Below are 16541 nucleotides of genomic sequence, written 5' to 3' on the forward strand. Positions count from 1 at the left end.
TCGATTATATCCCACAATTGAGATTTATTATTTCTTCGATGTTTTTACTCTTTCCCTCCCTCCCCCTCTCTCACATATGTATAAACTTTTCAAGAATGTGTGTGCGAGTTTGTGTGTGTGTGTGTGTGTAATTCACGTGACAAAAGATAAAATATAAAAGTCAAGGAAGCAACGTACGTTCGATCGGTATACCTGTTATATCTCTAACGAAGGAAAACAAAGAAAATGAGAAAAAGAAGATAAAAAAGTTAAAAAGTCGCGTTCTCATAGCTGCAAAATTTAGAATCTATCAAATTCTTGTTACACGCCGGTATCGTCTGGTTTGTTAATAATTAATATCTCGACAATTATGTAAAATATGTATGTATATTGTATTGTGATTGTATTGTGTAATTAAACCGAGAAACACTGCTACTGACGGCTATTGACAATAAAGTGGAAGCCGATCTTTTCAAGACTCATTAAGCCTTGAGCTTGTTAATATTTAAACGATATATTGTATTCAAATTTCTTAATTTTCTCTTCTTTCTTTCTCTTTTTTGCTTTCTTTCTTCTTTTTCTAAATAGCCGGTCGACAATTGACTCTCACTTTCTACGAGCTAATATCTTTAATTTTTGTTCAGTTTTGGAAATTCGTTGCAACGTGTCGTCATGCGAAATCGTCGACGGATGTACTTGGAATACATAGATACGTGATACGTGGTTTTACGCACACGAGGGAGGATAATTAGCCCATGGTATGGTATATATGATACTTACGTGCATACGATCCAACATTTTAATTAGAAAGAAAAAAGAAAAGATCGTCGGAACGTTCGAGCAATCACCGAGCTCGATAATGCTAAAGATTATTTTCGCGTTTGAATATCTCGTGTGACGTTTAAGGAGATCGCTCGTTTTCGACGTACTTTCTTCCTCTTCCTGTTCCTCTTTCCTTTTCAGCTGCCACTCGAAACGTGGAAGAACATTTCCTTGATTAAATACCGACGCGTATCCGTCGTACTTGTAGTATACGAACTATCAGCCGAATTTTCATTCGAATAACGAATAATATAAATGACGATAATAATATAAAAACGATATATTTCATTTTTCCACAATTATATCATAATAATCTAATATTTCATTTGAAAATATGATATCGTCGGGATCTAGGAGATTCGTCTCACGATAGATGTGATGACGTCAGAGCGCCGTTATATTCCATCATTTACGTAAGTAACGACGCAAAGGAAAATGAGAGAGTTGGAAAACCGGAGAAAGGAGACGAATTAGAAATTTGTTTTCCTCCGGTCATTGTGCATATATACATGCATACGTACGTACACGTGTGTGTTGTGTGTGTATAGAAGGAAAACGAAAAAATAGATTTATCGTGGACGAATCTAAAGGAAAACAATCACATTCGATCGTTCCACTTAATCTTTAATTTTTCTTTAATACTTCAAATATTTCCAAATACAAAATAAGAGTGCCATTATTATTTTCCAATTGGTCGAAATAAAACGATGATCATTTGCATGAAACCGGAGCAACATGGTGGATCTCTGACGAAAATCGTTGAGGAGAGAAGAAAGGTAGCGAACAGAGCGGTAGGGGAAAGTGGGTCCTCCACGTGTTCGCCGATACGCGAGTACATTCGAGTTCTTTCGTTCGTAGGCGCAACCGCGCTGCGCTCATAGCTGCGCTCCTAGCTGCGCTCACATATGCGCTCACAGCTGCGCTCATAGCTGCGCTCTCGGCCACTCGGAGGCCCGGCACGCATCCTTCTTATACTTTGCTCATTGCGCGTTTCGTCTCGAAAATAACGTTTTGTCAATTAATTTTCAATATTTTTCCCCTACCTCCCGGCGCCGTTCCTTCCTCATACTTCGAGCACGCCAACTTTCTTGATACTTTGTACTTTTTCTTTTGGCAAAATAAGTTCAAGTAAAGTAATTTTTCATTCTCAATCATCTACGTGCCTGAATGTTATATCACGAACCAAAGAAGTGCGGGAGATGGCGGTCAATCTCGAGAGATACCTTTTTCTTCTTGTACTCTTCTCCTCGATCTTCGTCCGTCAACGTGAGTAAAATCAATATGTATTCATTTTTGAATTCGATCAAATCTCTCTATCTTGGATCGCCGCCAGAAACGTTTTCACCGGCCAAACGGATTACCATTCGTCTCAAGTTGAACGTACCAGTTGTATTTAAAAAGCGTGAAAGCGAAGACAAAGTTTCGAATAGATAATCTTTTATATTGTCTTCCTCCAAGTGCCCGTTTCTTATCTATCAATGGGTCTTTTTTATTAAAGAGAACGAACCCGACTAGTCGTGTTCCTCCTGGCTTTGCATTTCTACGACATACCATTTTACAAGGACGCATATTAAAAGAAATATATCTAATAAGAGAGAGAGAGAGAGAGAGAGAGAGAGAGAGAGAGAGAGATAACTTCTTTCTAATCCATATCGTAATCGGTTTTTTCTTTTCTTTTCTTTTCTTCTTTCGAGCAAGGATATCGATCGGCAACATCTCGGGGAAGAAAAACGTATAAAAATCTTGCGAAGAAAGTAAAAAATGAAAGGTCGATCGAGCTTGACCATGACTACTCGACCTTCACCCACTTGCCTCGTTTTTCTTCTTTTTCTTCTTTTCATCGAAGCAACGATCCGAGAAACGAGCGATATAATTTGCGCGGTTCATTGGATAAATAAATAAACGTATTGGTCTATTATAAAGCGTCGTTAATAAGTCCGTTACTTAATCCTCTGTCACTTCCATTCCATTGCATTATCCATTTTGTTCGCAGACAACGTAGGCGCAGAAAACAAAACTCTGAAGGATCTTTTCAACAGCACGTCCTGCGCTAAGCCACCTTTCGAGTGTCCACATCCTCAAATTGAATTTTATTTGTACACCAGGTAAACTTCCTTCTTCATAAACACCCGTATCCTCTTCCTTAACCTCTTGCGAACGGTCACGATTATATTGGACAATTGTTATTAAAATTATGAAGGAGCTTTGCGTATTCTCGACTATCGAAAGACTCGCTAAAGTAAGCTTTAGTCTCGCAGCTAAAGAGACTCTCGTTTTCAAGATCACTACCATTTCTCATCTCCCGTAACGAAAGTGTCCTCCTTTCGTAGCTCACCTTTCTCCGATATCTACGTTCGTGTAAACACGAACGCTTAGCTCCGTACGAACAACAACATTCACCGCACTAATACTTAGCATTGACCCTGCTTACGTCACAATCACCTTGACTATGGTGAAACGCATGAGAAAATATACATTTATTTGCAATAGAAATTAAACGTAGACGATTTTTTTTCTTTTTCAGGGACACGCAAAAGGATCCTTTACTATTGGACGTTCGAAGCTTCGAGTCGCTCTACTATTCCAGATTCAATAAATCCCATAAAACCAAAATCATTATTCACGGTTTTGGCGGTGGTAGAAACTTGGCACCTAGTACGGATCTTAGACGTGGTAAAGCAAAACAAAAAAAGAAAACTTTTGTCACCTCTCTTGAAATGCAAGTCAAGCAAAGATCGAGTTTCGATTTGATTAATCTTTGATTTGTTGTTTGACTAATGATTAAGATCAATGATAAGCTGGGAGAAGCTCTGTTACAAAACTCCTCGTACGTTTTAGCGTACTTCACTCGAGGCGATTACAATATCATTATTGTCGATTACGGCACGCTGGTACGCGAGCCCTGTCTCTCACAAATACAATGGGGACCAGATTTCTGTTCCCGATGTATCGCGCAATTGGTGAGATACTTGAGGGACCATCCTCGAGGTACAAGGGCGGAGAATATTCATGTCCTTGGTTATAGCGTGGGCGCACATATCGCCGGACTGATTGCCAATTATTTGCCCTACGATAAGCTCGGCAGGATAACGGGTAAATTTTTCCAATATATCTATATATATCGTCATTATTTTCCTCTATACATAGATAGTAATATTTATTCCTATACACCAATATTACGCCAATATTCTCTTTTCCGTTTCTTACCACGCGATAAATAAATTTCTGCCTGAAATGTACACGTTTCACTTTCGATGCCGTTGTCCGGCACGCTTTCGAAGAAGACAAAAGGAGAGATTCGCTCGAGCTTTCTGATCTCTTCGTGCATAAGTTCGCATCAGCATTTACTTTCACTGGATTCATTCACAATATTCCCCTTTTATACAATATTAATCCCGTTATCAGACTCATTTATTTGGGAAAGTATTTTTTACCAAATGAAAATCTTCACGCTTAAGAGAAAGCTTGTTTCGGAATCTATTGAAGACGTATAAAATCGATTGACGAAGTAGCAAAGTATCTCGGTTCGAAGGAATCGAATCTCGTTAAAGTGTCTATGTCCTTTCTGGGATAGGCCTCGATCCGACGATATTTTTCTACATGAACGGGAATCGTTCGATGGATTTAGACGAGACGGACGCCCATTTCGTCGACGTCATACACACCGGCGCCGGTATTTTAGGCCAATGGGGACCGAACGGACACGCGGATTTCTACGTGAACGGCGGATCGAGCCAACCCGGATGCGCGACCTCCTCTCTGCTCCGTGAGTACGATCGCCACCTTCTTTTCGCCATTCGAAATCATCATTTCGTTTATTAGAAAACGATCGATCTATTACAAGGATAATTTTAAAAGGATAAACTCCATCTCGCGATATATTTATTATTATTTATTCCTCATTACTCGTCGTATTATAACTATCGGTATTACGAGCCGAATAAAAGTTTCACCTCTTAGAAACGCTCTCCTGCGACCACACCAAAGTGACACCGTATTACATCGAGTCGATCACAACGAAGAAAGGATTTTGGGCAGCACCCTGCGGCAATCTTTTCTCTTACCTGATTGGCTGGTGCAATCCGCCGTTGGAAAAGTACATTCTCATGGGAGAGGACACGCCGCATACGTTAGTTTTCTCATAATTATACTCCTCCCGTTATCCCGGTCATATCGTCGGACATTTTCTCTCTTTTTTTTTTCTTTTTTTTCTTTTTTTGCGGGGGGGGGGGCGGCGGCGGCAAAGGCAAAGGCAAAAAAAGAAAAAGAAAGAGAAAAAAAGTCCTCTTGTTACATCTTTATCATTGTGAGAAATCATTGGATAGATTTCGTGTATATTTGAAAGAAGAAAAGAACCATTCGAGTCAAGCTGATCCCCATTTAAACTGTTCGAACGTTCCATTTATCAGATTATTTCCTGTCTCTAATCGTCTTTCGTTTGTTTCATCGATTACATTTGAATAGAGCACGAGGCATCTTCTATCTGTCAACAAACGCACACAGACCGTACGCCCGAGGACTTCCCGCAAAAAAGCAGCGACAGACAAGTCGGAAGCAATCGTCCTACCGCCAGTATTAAGCTTGCTTAAGCAGCTTATCAATATAATTATAGAATAGCGAATCTGTCTACCTACTTATTGATTAATTCATTAATATCGTTAGTCGTCTAACGTTAGCGTTCGTCGTCGTGATGAACGACGCTCTTTTATTACGCTTCTTGTCCTATGTTTCTCTTGTCTCTTCAAAACTTCTTACGTTCGTCAAATTAGTTGTACGATAATAAAGACGTAACATCTTTTTATCGTGTTTCACAAACGACCCAATTTACCCTTTGACCTAATAACGGCACCGTTAAGTTTATTTTCGGCCGGCTAAAATAAAAGAAAAATAATCAAGCTCTTACTTTTTCAATTTCAATTTCTTTTTTTTTTTTTTCCTTTCAGAGAGACAACACGAGAGATGATTAATCTCTTCTTCTTTTAATCTCATCTTTTTTCTATGAGATCATCTTGATGAGTTATTCATTGATTATTTTTAAACATCGCGCCGTGCGGCCGCTTCATTATAATATTAATTCGATAAAGAATGATTATCGCGCAAGTTCGATCGCTCAGATTTAACGTCTTTCATACTTTTTCAAGGAATACGATCAAGGAATACGCACAGATACGATATTTACGTGTCTCTGCGCGATGTGCGCTGTATGCGTTTATTAGATTTCTTATATAAAACTCACTTACCTTATTTCACATCGTTCCTCGTTCCCATAGAACACGCTTGTATGATTTTATGTTAACAACAATATTTATTACATAATAATTAAGGACATAATAATAACTTCTATGGATTTACAGTACATTGTCGCACTAAACCTTAATATGTATAATATGCAATGGAATGATTACAAGTTCCCGATACAATCCTCGTTTCAAGCTGACTGCATTTATGAATTTCTTTCTCTTTGCCTTTCTTCTCCTCTCCTCACCACTCCCTTCTTCCATCTCTACCTTTCATTTTTTTCTTTTTTTTTCTTTTTTTTCTTTTTTTTTTTTTTCCTTTATAGATTTCATTTGGACGAGACAATCAAATATACGAGTTTCAACTGCTTCCCTCTCGCTCCTTTCCATTCTTTCTCATTTCCTTTCTCTCCTAAAAGTCCACGTTACTTCGAAGGAGATATATATGCGTCTGGGGATATATATCTATATTTATATATTATTTTTCTTTTCAGATGGGACGCTTCAGAAAGATGCTTGTCGTCAGGATCACCATTTCCTTTTCCTTCTCCTTCCTTCCAAGACGTACTTCTTTATCTTTCTTCTCTTTCTTCCTTTCTGTTTTTCTCACTTGTTCTGTTTCTTAAATGGAGATCTAAAGTCTGCGAGTGTCTACGTCGAAAAAGAGAAGTAGATCCTGCGGACGAAATCAAGCATCGGCCCCTTAAAACGCAGGAAAGTTGCTTTTTTTGTTGTTTTTGTAGGTTTTTTTTTTTTTTTTATATATTATACAACAAGAAACAAGCATCCTCCTATCTTATATGTAAAGAACGCACAGGATCTACTGTAAAAAATGGACAGTTTTCCTCCCTCGCGAAAACTAACCACAAAACCAACAAACTTCACGCGTGCTCTTTTTTTCATTTTTTATTCTCATCGCCCTAATTTTATCTCATCGCTCTAATATTCAATTAAATATTTGAATTAGCGTCGCGAAAAGACGTGGCCGATGACATTGATGAACCATTACCAGCATCATTATCGGTTGCGATAACGTGGCGAACACGCAACGCGAATGCGCGGAAATCATTTCGAAAGGAACGAAAGGCGGCCGTTTATTGCATAGCTAATGTGTCTACGCCACCATCGTGAATTATAGGGGTAACCGGTGCGTACGCTTTTATTTAAAATCGCTTTCTCTCCCTCTCTCTCTCTCTCTCTCTCTCCCCTTCATTAAATATTTCTGTCGCAAGAAAGACGTTACGTCACGTATTACTAAAAAGCACGCACGCGGAAAAACCGCAATTGTGAAATTTCGTCGAGACAGAAATTTTCGAAATGAGGAGAAAAGGCTGTAATGAAGTTAATAATAAACTGTCGCCGTGTGAGTCACAATTTCTGACTTATGTATATCGCACACTATGCCTCCTATCATGATTTCGAATATTACCAAAATCTAACTTTTAAAGATGCAACGAGTACGTACATATGTTCCTCCATGTCTCAACAAAATATCGAACGCTTATATTGTTATAGTACCTTAGCAAAGTGTCGTTCTATCCTCGCTTGAATGAAAGAGAAAGAAAAAGATAGAAGGAAGCGAATGAACGAGAATTAATGGACAAGGAGTTCGTTCGTTCCACCTTTCGATTCGATATTTTTCTTTCTTCTCGTCTTTGTTTCATCGATGTCATCGTCCAACCCACGACACTTTTTAACAGTTATACTTACGAACTCGCCTTAAAGATTCTTTTTTTTCTTTTTCATTTAAGTACAATGCTGCATAATAATAGTAATTTCATCTGGAACGCGCTAGCGAGATAATTGGTCCTGAATGGAAAACGATAGAACCAAACGACGGTTTTGTCTTAATTTTCTTTATGGAGAGTCGAGAAGTTGCGACATTCCGATAACATATGTCGGACACTTTCTTATTTTCTTCCTATCTCATTTTCCTCACTCCCTTTTCATTCCTTCTCTTCCGTAAGATTTTATTACGATCATTTAAAACGGCGATACGATTCTGCCTTCGTAAAATATTTCAAAATGTTTTTTAATGCGTAGAATGTAGCTTGTATTCCGTCTCTCTCTCTCTCTCTCTCTCTCTCTCTCTCTCTCCCCGCCGCGTTTCTTCTTTTTATTATCCATTTTTTCTCCACGCTCACTGATCTTCCTTTAAACGCTCGATTATTTTTTTATTATCTTCGCCATTTTATCTTCCTCGTTGATTTCAAGTCCGCGTTCAATCGAGATAATTTGTTGGCCGAAATGTGTCTAACAAGCACGTACGTACAATAGGATAGGCCCGTTCATAATTTCTTGTCTTTTGTAAAACAATTATAACAATATCTGCGGATGTAACTTGTGGTATTTATATCTCTCTCTCTGTGTGTGTTTGTGTGTGTGCGCGTGTGTGTATATGTGTGCGTGTATACACGTAATATACACTCGTATGTACGTATACGTATGCGCGCTCACGTTCGCGTTACACGTGTATACGACATAGAAATGACTTACGCTATTTTCTTTTTCTGTAATTATTTCTCATTCGTTTCATACGCGTAAAATACAGATAAAAGAAAATCGTAAGTCTTATCACATATGTGTATGCGTATGTGCGAGCGAACGAGCGAGCGCGTGTGCTACTTATACGTATATCTATGTAGGTATGTGTATATATACATATGCATATATGTATACGTGTATGTATATATATATATATATATATATATATATATATATATGTATATATATATATATATATATATATATATATGTATATATGCGTCGTCGAGTCCTCTTTACGAAGTCTGGAAGACATTCATCAAAGCAGACTTTTCTTCAATGGAGGAAACCTTTTCACGAGCCCTTCGCGTGAAACAACTCTTATGTGCCTTCGATTTTGGCAAGCTAGAAAAAATGTCATCCCCAGGTCTCTTTAAAGTCATGTTTTCCTTTTTTTTCTCTCTTTCTTTTTTTTGTCCATAGCTCTTTCGCTTCCGGTCTGCTTTGATAACGCGTCTTCTTCGTAACGGATATAGCCATCCTTTTATTTTTTTTGTTTTCCTTTTGTCTAATTCATTGTGTTTTTAACATTTTTTTCCGAAAATCTTTGCCACAACCGGAAGCCGTCATTTCATCTCTTCCTTTCTTTTCCTTTTTACGTATTCCTTCTCTTTTCTCTCTGCACATAGGCGTCGATGGTACGTGGCGAATTAAATGCGTCGAAAGATCGACGGAAGCTTCGTTGTAATCCTTTTAAATTTAATTTTTTTATATTTTGTTTATTCATCTCTCTCTCGCTCTCTTTCTCTCACTCTCTTTCGCTCGTTTGCTCGTTCGCTCGTCGCACGTTCGCACTTTCGCTCTCTCTCTCTCTCTCTCTCTCTCTCTCTCTCTCTCGTTATTTTGTACACGAAAAACACAACTATCTTGTGGTTACTTACTTAATTACTTTACTTATTTACGCACGAAGCTCGCTATGTCTCTTTTTTTCTTTTTGTTCTTTTTATTATATTTTACGATTTATTTATACTCTCCCGAGAAATGTTCACACATTGGTTACGCAACGTGCACGCCATTCGTGACACGTACATATGCGTGTATATAATGTTTGTTGTTTTATGTGTCTTCTTATCTCAGTCCAACGTATTTAACATGAACAATATCGATTACTTTACAAAGAGTCTTATTAAATCTGCGCTGAAACGTCAAAGGGACCGTAAGAGCTCTTAGAGTAGTTTTTTTCTTATCATCTTTCTTATTTTAGCTTTATAAAGAACTCTATTCGAAGTAACTTGATAAATATATATGTGTATATATGTGTGCGTGCCTATATATATATATATATATATATATATAGCCATGAACAAATTTATACACATATGTGTTTGTTTGTGTGTCTTTTCCTTTTCTTTTTCAAAATGCTTCTCGTAGATATGAAGAGAACGCATATTCATTCGGGAAATTATTATTCAAATGTGTTTTACATCTACGGAGAGAAGTAATAGTAGATATATGTATGTATGTATGTATGCATGTATATATACAAGACACTACATTCCATGAGAACATATTGTTAATTCTAAATTCTTGGTGGTATTTATCGTTATTTAATTTAATCATAGATCGTTTAATATCTGCTAAGTATTTTTTTTCTTACTTCCTATCTCTCTCTCTCTCTCCTTATCACGTTCATTTTCCTCCGCATAATTTCTCTCTCTCTCTCTCTCTCTCTCTCTCTCTCTCTCTCTCTCTCTCTTCACTTTCACACATTTTTGTTTCCTTTTATTATTTCTCTCTCGTGAGATATATTCCTGCAAAGAAACGATTAGTTATTGCCAACGAATTCTATCGACACTCAGAGTTCTCGCTTCTCTCGACGCTTTCTTGGATCTCGTCTCGAAAGAAATTATAATGTGGATGTGGTATGCATATAGGCGCCGTCTATATCTCTTGAATCCATCTTATAGAAAGTATTTTTTGGTTAGGTGTAGCAGAGGAAGGACGTTACCTCGATTGAATATTCATTTAACCAATTTAATCCTTCTTATCTCCGTCCTCGGGATCCTTGAGTGTGTGCCATTGAGCGATTGGACGCCTCGGAGATGCCAACATATCCGACCAATGTCTCAATTCCGTTCCACTCGCGTTGTATCCCAATACAACTTTGCCGATCGGTTCCGAAGTACCAATGCGATCATAATCCACCACTGTTACGACCAATTGCACTTTCTGTAAAATACAACGTTATATCAATCACTTATCAACGATATATTCTCTCTTTCTCTCTCTCTCTCTCTCTCTCTCTCTCTCTCTCTCTCTCAATCTCTTTCGTTCTCCCTTTATAGACGTATTAAAAGTATACGATATTGCGAGAAATGCAAAACTCAATCGGCAAACGTTATATATTCCTTACTTGGATCTGCTCGAAGGGAACTTCAAAGGTGAACGATTCGTTGTAATAGGGATTAAGAGTGCACTTCTTTATGGATGTCTTTTTCTTCTTGAGCCTCTTGCCATTTTGCATGAGTGCGATCTTGACGTAAGGATCCGAGAGACCACCAACGTCCATTTTCTTTAGATTCTTAGCTTCGAGAATGACCACCGTGAGTTTACCAGCCGTTGGTACATATCTCAGGGAGAAACAAATATCACCCAATTTGTTGTCCTGCAATGAACAATTTTTTTCTTTATACGATCGAATTCGCTTTCCAATGGAAAATTATGAAAGAAGAGATACGAAGAAGTTATCTTTCTTAGATCTTCTGTCCGACAATCTTATCGCAATCAATTATCTCCCTTAAGCCTACCTGTCCTCCCTCTCCTTCGACGCTCTGCAATTCTCGCCATTCCTCGATGGTCTGTGCGAGATCGACCTGACACAACGGTACTTTAACCTCACCGATTTGATCGTGCTTCGAGAATCTATCAAAGTCGAAGATCGCGAATACCAGTGTCTTGTTCATGGCCTCCGCGTAAGGTACATTCTGTAACGATAAAAATACGAGAAATGAAAGATGACGGATTTATGAGAAATGAAAGGGAATCTAATGAAAATTAAACGGACCTTAAAAACAAACGTCTCCTCGAATACAGGGCTCAGCGTCTTTCTGTGGACCTTCGTTTCGAATTTCTTTTTCTTATCGGGCAACAAGTATACCTTTACGTAAGGATCCGAAGTGCCACCCATGTCTAAAGCTGGCAATTCTTCGGCCTGTATCACCGTCACTGCCAAACTGTTTGAATTGAAGTCATACTCGAGCTGAAAATTCAATACATTGAAGTCGATCGAGCCAACGCAACTGAGATATAAGGAATTTAATAGAATTATTGAGCAATTTTAACGAGACGCATTTCCATTATCCTAAAAGCACGTATACACGCGATACGTATGATATCGAGTACCGTTGTTATTTATTTATTTATTTATTTTTCTTTCTTTCTTTCTTTCTTTCTTTCTTTCTTTCTTTCTTTCTTTCTTTCTTTCTTTCTTTCTTTCTTCTACCTTGTATTGAAGCTTTCCTAGTTTGACTTCGCTCTGTTTGCTTTCAGCCTCGTCGGGCTCTTCTGCATTATCCGTGAGTCCTTCCATATCCGGCTGTACCTAAGGACATCGAAGTGGATTCCACGAGGGTAGAATGCATTTCTAATATCTACAGATAAACACGGCACACCGAGTACGTACCTTATCCTTATACGTACTTCCAAGTAATTGAACCGATTTCAGATCCACCGCTCCTTTTAGGCCCTTTTTGCCATCCTTGGAACGTCTCTTGCGACAGCATCTTCTTATACAGCAGAAACAAATTCCAAGGACGACTACGCCGACGGCTACGTACGATATGATAAAGATATTATATTCGATGACCATCGCGTCGATCATACACGAGTACAATAAATGCTTACATACAATGACTACATACATATAATAAGCTTATGCAGAGCGTAGGCTCCTTTTTCTTTTTTCTACATTTTCAAAGCTTATGCTTTTTTTTCACGTAAACGTACGAAATTAGTTCTTTGAAATAATTTCATCGAGAAAGGTTTCATGATCTGGCAAAAGACGTTTAATGCAAATACGTTTAACTCCACAAATTTGTCCCATACCTATTAAAATCGCGACTAAGCCCCACGTTGGTATACCCATTTCTTCGGCCAAATCTTTCGATAATGTTCCTAGTTGATCCTTCAAATTTTTCATCGTACTTTCCGTCGTGACTTCCGATTCTGTCTCTGAATAAAAGTAATGGAAAAAGTAATCGAATTGTTTAATAAATAAATGTTAGGCCGATGATAACGAATTCGTATGGAAAAAATGGAATGCCTTTGAAAACTTACCGCTTCTTACTGCCTCCTCGGTACTCGTCATCGCCTTCAACGTCAATTGCGGAAGGTTCGACGTTTCCTCTTGCGTTTCCACATTTTCCGAGGTAGCTGCTGCTGGCGCCGGTTCTGACGGTGCTTCCCTCTTAACAGGTGGCATTTTCTGAACGATTCAAAACTATCCATTAGATGGGATTCTACGCGTATTCTTTTCTTTCTCTTTCTTTTTTTCCTTTTTATCACGTACCGAGCTACGTCTACGTCAGTACGTAGGAGGAAAGTTCGGAGAAGATCAATGAAATGGGAAAAAGACGATGCGAGCGAGTACCTTCCTTTAAAATACAGCGAGTATGCTTCACTCAATGAAAAATAATATCTCGACTCGTAATAATCTCCCGTGCTTGTGTGCAAACGCGTTCGTTCTCCCTAATCTCTGTTGTCCACTTCCGCGGTAGGCACGGCATTCGAAACTCGCATGCGTATCGCTCGCGCAGGACTCGGTTGCGAGCCATGATAAATAAATTTTTTCTTTTATCGTGTTTAAAACGCGTTTCGAGGTTAAAGTCGCGCTGATTCAATTTTTCTTTTAAAAATGGAACAACTCCATTTGAGTATAAGCATCGTACATTTCGTAAGGAAAGTTACAAACAAAAATGTCAAATGATGGTGGACGAAGGAATAGATGACTGAATGAATAGTACGTAGAAGCGATGAGGTAAAAGAGATAATCAAAGTCCAGCACGCGCGGCAATACGGTTTATCGATCAATGCGTGGGAGTCGGTGTATACACCATCCGTGAGGAAGTATCGAATAAACTGGAGAAAGGAGCAAAGAGACAAAATGGAAGGATCGAGGAATAAAGGAAAGGCAGAAATTATCCATTGCGGGAAAGAAAAGTGGGAAAATCAATTATTCGGGTAAGATACCAAGATTTGCGCGCTTTTTTCCCTTCATTTTTATTTTTTATTTTTATTCCGTTTTATATTCTTCTTCAGTTGGAACGATAAGGGTAAAGTACAAAAGTAGAAAAGGACAAATTGGAGAGTAACCATTCTTCCTAAGGAGTCTGCCGAGGACCTTTGCAATTTTTGATTTCTATTTCTTTTCCCAGTATATACATACATACATACATACATACATATATATATATATATATATATATATATATACGTTATGTGTGTGTATATATATATATATATATATACGTATAGATTGTAGGTACGTGCATAGCACTTTGGGTAAAAAGCTGAGAGGTAGCGAAAGTGTAACGATTCGACAGCACGACGGGGAGCACTCATCGCGATGATATGAGCGACAGGTTGACGTTGATAAGCTTTCCCATTTCGTTAGAATAGGTCGAACTATTTCTTCTCTTTTCGAACTATTTCCCCTCATCGGGCAGGACATTATCCGTCACATTTAGGTAATATATCTCTAACAATTTGAAAAGATTAAATAAAAGCGAACGTTGACACATTTTTCTCTTCTCTTTTTTCCTTTTTTTGTTTTTTTCTTTTCTCGTGAAAATTACAAAGGTAGCAGTAGCACAGCATCTTACTTGTGTCGCACGTAATGTATGTAAAATCGATACGGATGTCTTTCAATAGGATTATTTCACCGCTCGGTGAGCTAATGTTGATACTGTTCTGACCGCTGACGCTACGACCAAAGGTTATCCTATATCTAAAGATTTGTGCTTATTTTCTGCGGTCCATAAAATGTTAAGGATCGAATTTATATATAAAATGTAATATTTCTTTAAGCCTCATGGAACGCCCGGTGTATGAATTTTCATAAATATCTTATATATGTGAAAAGAAGATTTGTAATTTTTACTTCGATATATATTTTATCCAAATGTAAATGTTATAGTTAAAAATAAGAACGTAACGATCGTTGGACGAACGTACGATGATATCGGGATTGGATTCGCGCGAACTAACCAGAGTCCATCCCCGGTATTATGTACGCTTACGTTAGTATGTATGTACCCGTCCATGAGTATACTTGGGAGGTAAATCGATACCAAGCGGATAGTTATAGACTCTGCCGGTCCAATAATATTACCAACGACACTTCCGTCTACACGCGTTTTCAAAGGCTCCTCGAGCGGCGAGCTTAACTAATCCCTAAGAAATCAAAGTGATTAAGATAGGTAATGATATCGGCTAATAAGTTTAAGGTCAAAAAGTAACAAAATAATCAAATAAAATTTCAACGATAAGAAAAAGGATTAATGACGACGTCCATTGGTTATTAGAGCAGCCAAAAGATATCATCGCGTGAATCGTATTAAATATGCTTAGAAGCTGCCTATTAAATTTCATTCAATTCCAACAACTTTCTTCTCGTTGATACTTTTCCCAACTCCTCCCCCCTCCTTCTCCTTCCTCTTTAAGATAATGGTCATTCGTTAACAGTATCGACTGTCCCACATCCTTTTCTCAAGGACGTCCTCGTCATGATCGTCACGCAGGAGGCATCCAACGCCCTTCCAGCATGAATGAATGACCCACCCCCTCCATCTTCTTACAAAGAAGCGTTCAGAAAAGATGATCTCTCTTTGATAAAATCACGTGTCGCGCAACTATATCGCACAAAAAAACATCTTAATATTAAGTGCTCTCTTTAATATTAAGTACATTGTATATATCGCATGAAAGAATCGAACGACGAGGGGGTGATGCCCATGGAAGTCTGCCCATGGAATTTAAGGCGACGAGACAAATGGAGACAAATGGAGAAAAATAGACGACGAGAAAGAGAAATATAGGAGAAATGTGTGTCTCATTCTCCAAAGAAGGAGAGGCTGCTGGCTTCTAAGTCGTTTCGACGAAGACTCTCGGAATGTTGCCAACTCTGCTCGTACATGAAAGAAACGCACGACCGTAACGAAAATTACGAATTAGACGAATATTGGTGCTTCAAATAGGTAGAGAGAGAGAGAGAGAGAGAGAGAGAGAGAGAGAGAGGAGTTGATCGAACTTCATTCTATATATATAAAATGGATAGGATTGGATCTCGAATTTGGGTCGAAAAATCACAGAGAGCTGGAGAGAAAGAGGTAGGGAAAGAGAGAAATCGATTCTAGGGAGCGTGGCGTGTCACCATTTCGATAGCCGCTTATACGGATATACAGAAAGATAGATTAATAAAAGATTCGTTTAAAGAATTTAATACTTAAATAAAGAAATAGAGAGAAAAGAGAGATATTGAAATAAATGTACTCACGTAATTTAATATTCCTTATCGAAGGTGATTTTTTATTCAGTCCGTTATCTTCACCAATCCAAGGATCCACCCCGTCGTTATGCCGTCGTCCGATCGAAGAACAAACGACGTTAAAAAGAAGAGAAGGTAATGTTGGATACTTTGTCGTTGTATTCTCTCTCTCGACGTAGACGAACCGATATAGATGGATAGAGAAATAGATAGACGGACAGAGTAAGAAGGAAAAAACTATAAACGATGGTGTTGGAGGAGATTAGTAACTCGCACGAATATTATTTTCCGTTTAGAGACGCATCCTTCTCATCCACCTCGTCTTCGCTTTTGACGTCGAACGCCCTTGCGACATCCACGACGGTGCTAGAACGGTGGAAAATCTATCCGTGGCACGGCGCTTCTACAGAGGAGGTAGGTAGGACGCGAGTGCGCCTGACCGATGGCAAACGCGAACATGGCCGACCCACGTACGA

The 16541-nt window shown here is 38.5% G+C and overlaps 3 protein-coding genes across 7 annotated transcripts in view; 2 read left to right on the plus strand and 1 right to left on the minus strand.

Moving 5' to 3' along the window:
- The window catches only part of LOC124428411 (vesicular glutamate transporter 1), an 11288-nt gene extending 10823 nt beyond the window's left edge, over positions 1-465 (plus strand). Inside the window, exon 9 of the mRNA XM_046972381.1 lies at positions 1-465. This exon is cut by the window's left edge and continues 6287 nt beyond it. The gene's annotated coding sequence lies outside the window, so the exon portion shown is untranslated.
- A 278-nt stretch (positions 466-743) lies between these two features.
- Positions 744-6808, plus strand: LOC124428420 (pancreatic lipase-related protein 2). 2 transcript variants are annotated; one of them, XM_046972403.1, is made up of 7 exons: positions 744-2067; positions 2795-2906; positions 3326-3474; positions 3640-3894; positions 4376-4567; positions 4749-4930; positions 5266-6808. In XM_046972403.1, exons 1-7 carry the CDS (start codon positions 2001-2003, stop codon positions 5416-5418), a joined length of 1110 nt encoding a protein of 369 aa, XP_046828359.1. In that variant the 5' UTR covers positions 744-2000; the 3' UTR covers positions 5419-6808. The 2 variants fall into 2 exon arrangements, with proteins under 2 accessions (XP_046828359.1, XP_046828360.1); XM_046972404.1 differs by having other exon boundaries at positions 4762-4930.
- Positions 6087-16441, minus strand: LOC124428418 (synaptotagmin 1). 4 transcript variants are annotated; one of them, XM_046972398.1, is made up of 10 exons: positions 16075-16440; positions 12858-13005; positions 12627-12752; positions 12205-12350; positions 12025-12123; positions 11587-11781; positions 11330-11506; positions 10936-11187; positions 10531-10751; positions 6087-10333 (listed from the first exon to the last, which is right to left on the minus strand). In XM_046972398.1, exons 2-9 carry the CDS (start codon positions 13000-13002, stop codon positions 10557-10559), a joined length of 1335 nt encoding a protein of 444 aa, XP_046828354.1. In that variant the 5' UTR covers positions 13003-13005; positions 16075-16440; the 3' UTR covers positions 6087-10333; positions 10531-10556. The 4 variants fall into 4 exon arrangements, with proteins under 4 accessions (XP_046828354.1, XP_046828357.1, XP_046828353.1 ...); XM_046972401.1 differs by having other exon boundaries at positions 6087-10751; positions 12025-12117; positions 16075-16441; XM_046972397.1 differs by having other exon boundaries at positions 6087-10751.
- Between the last annotated feature and the right edge of the window lie 100 nt (positions 16442-16541).

This window comes from Vespa crabro, chromosome 12, assembly GCF_910589235.1.
Source record: "Vespa crabro chromosome 12, iyVesCrab1.2, whole genome shotgun sequence".
Taxonomy (NCBI): domain Eukaryota; kingdom Metazoa; phylum Arthropoda; class Insecta; order Hymenoptera; family Vespidae; genus Vespa; species Vespa crabro.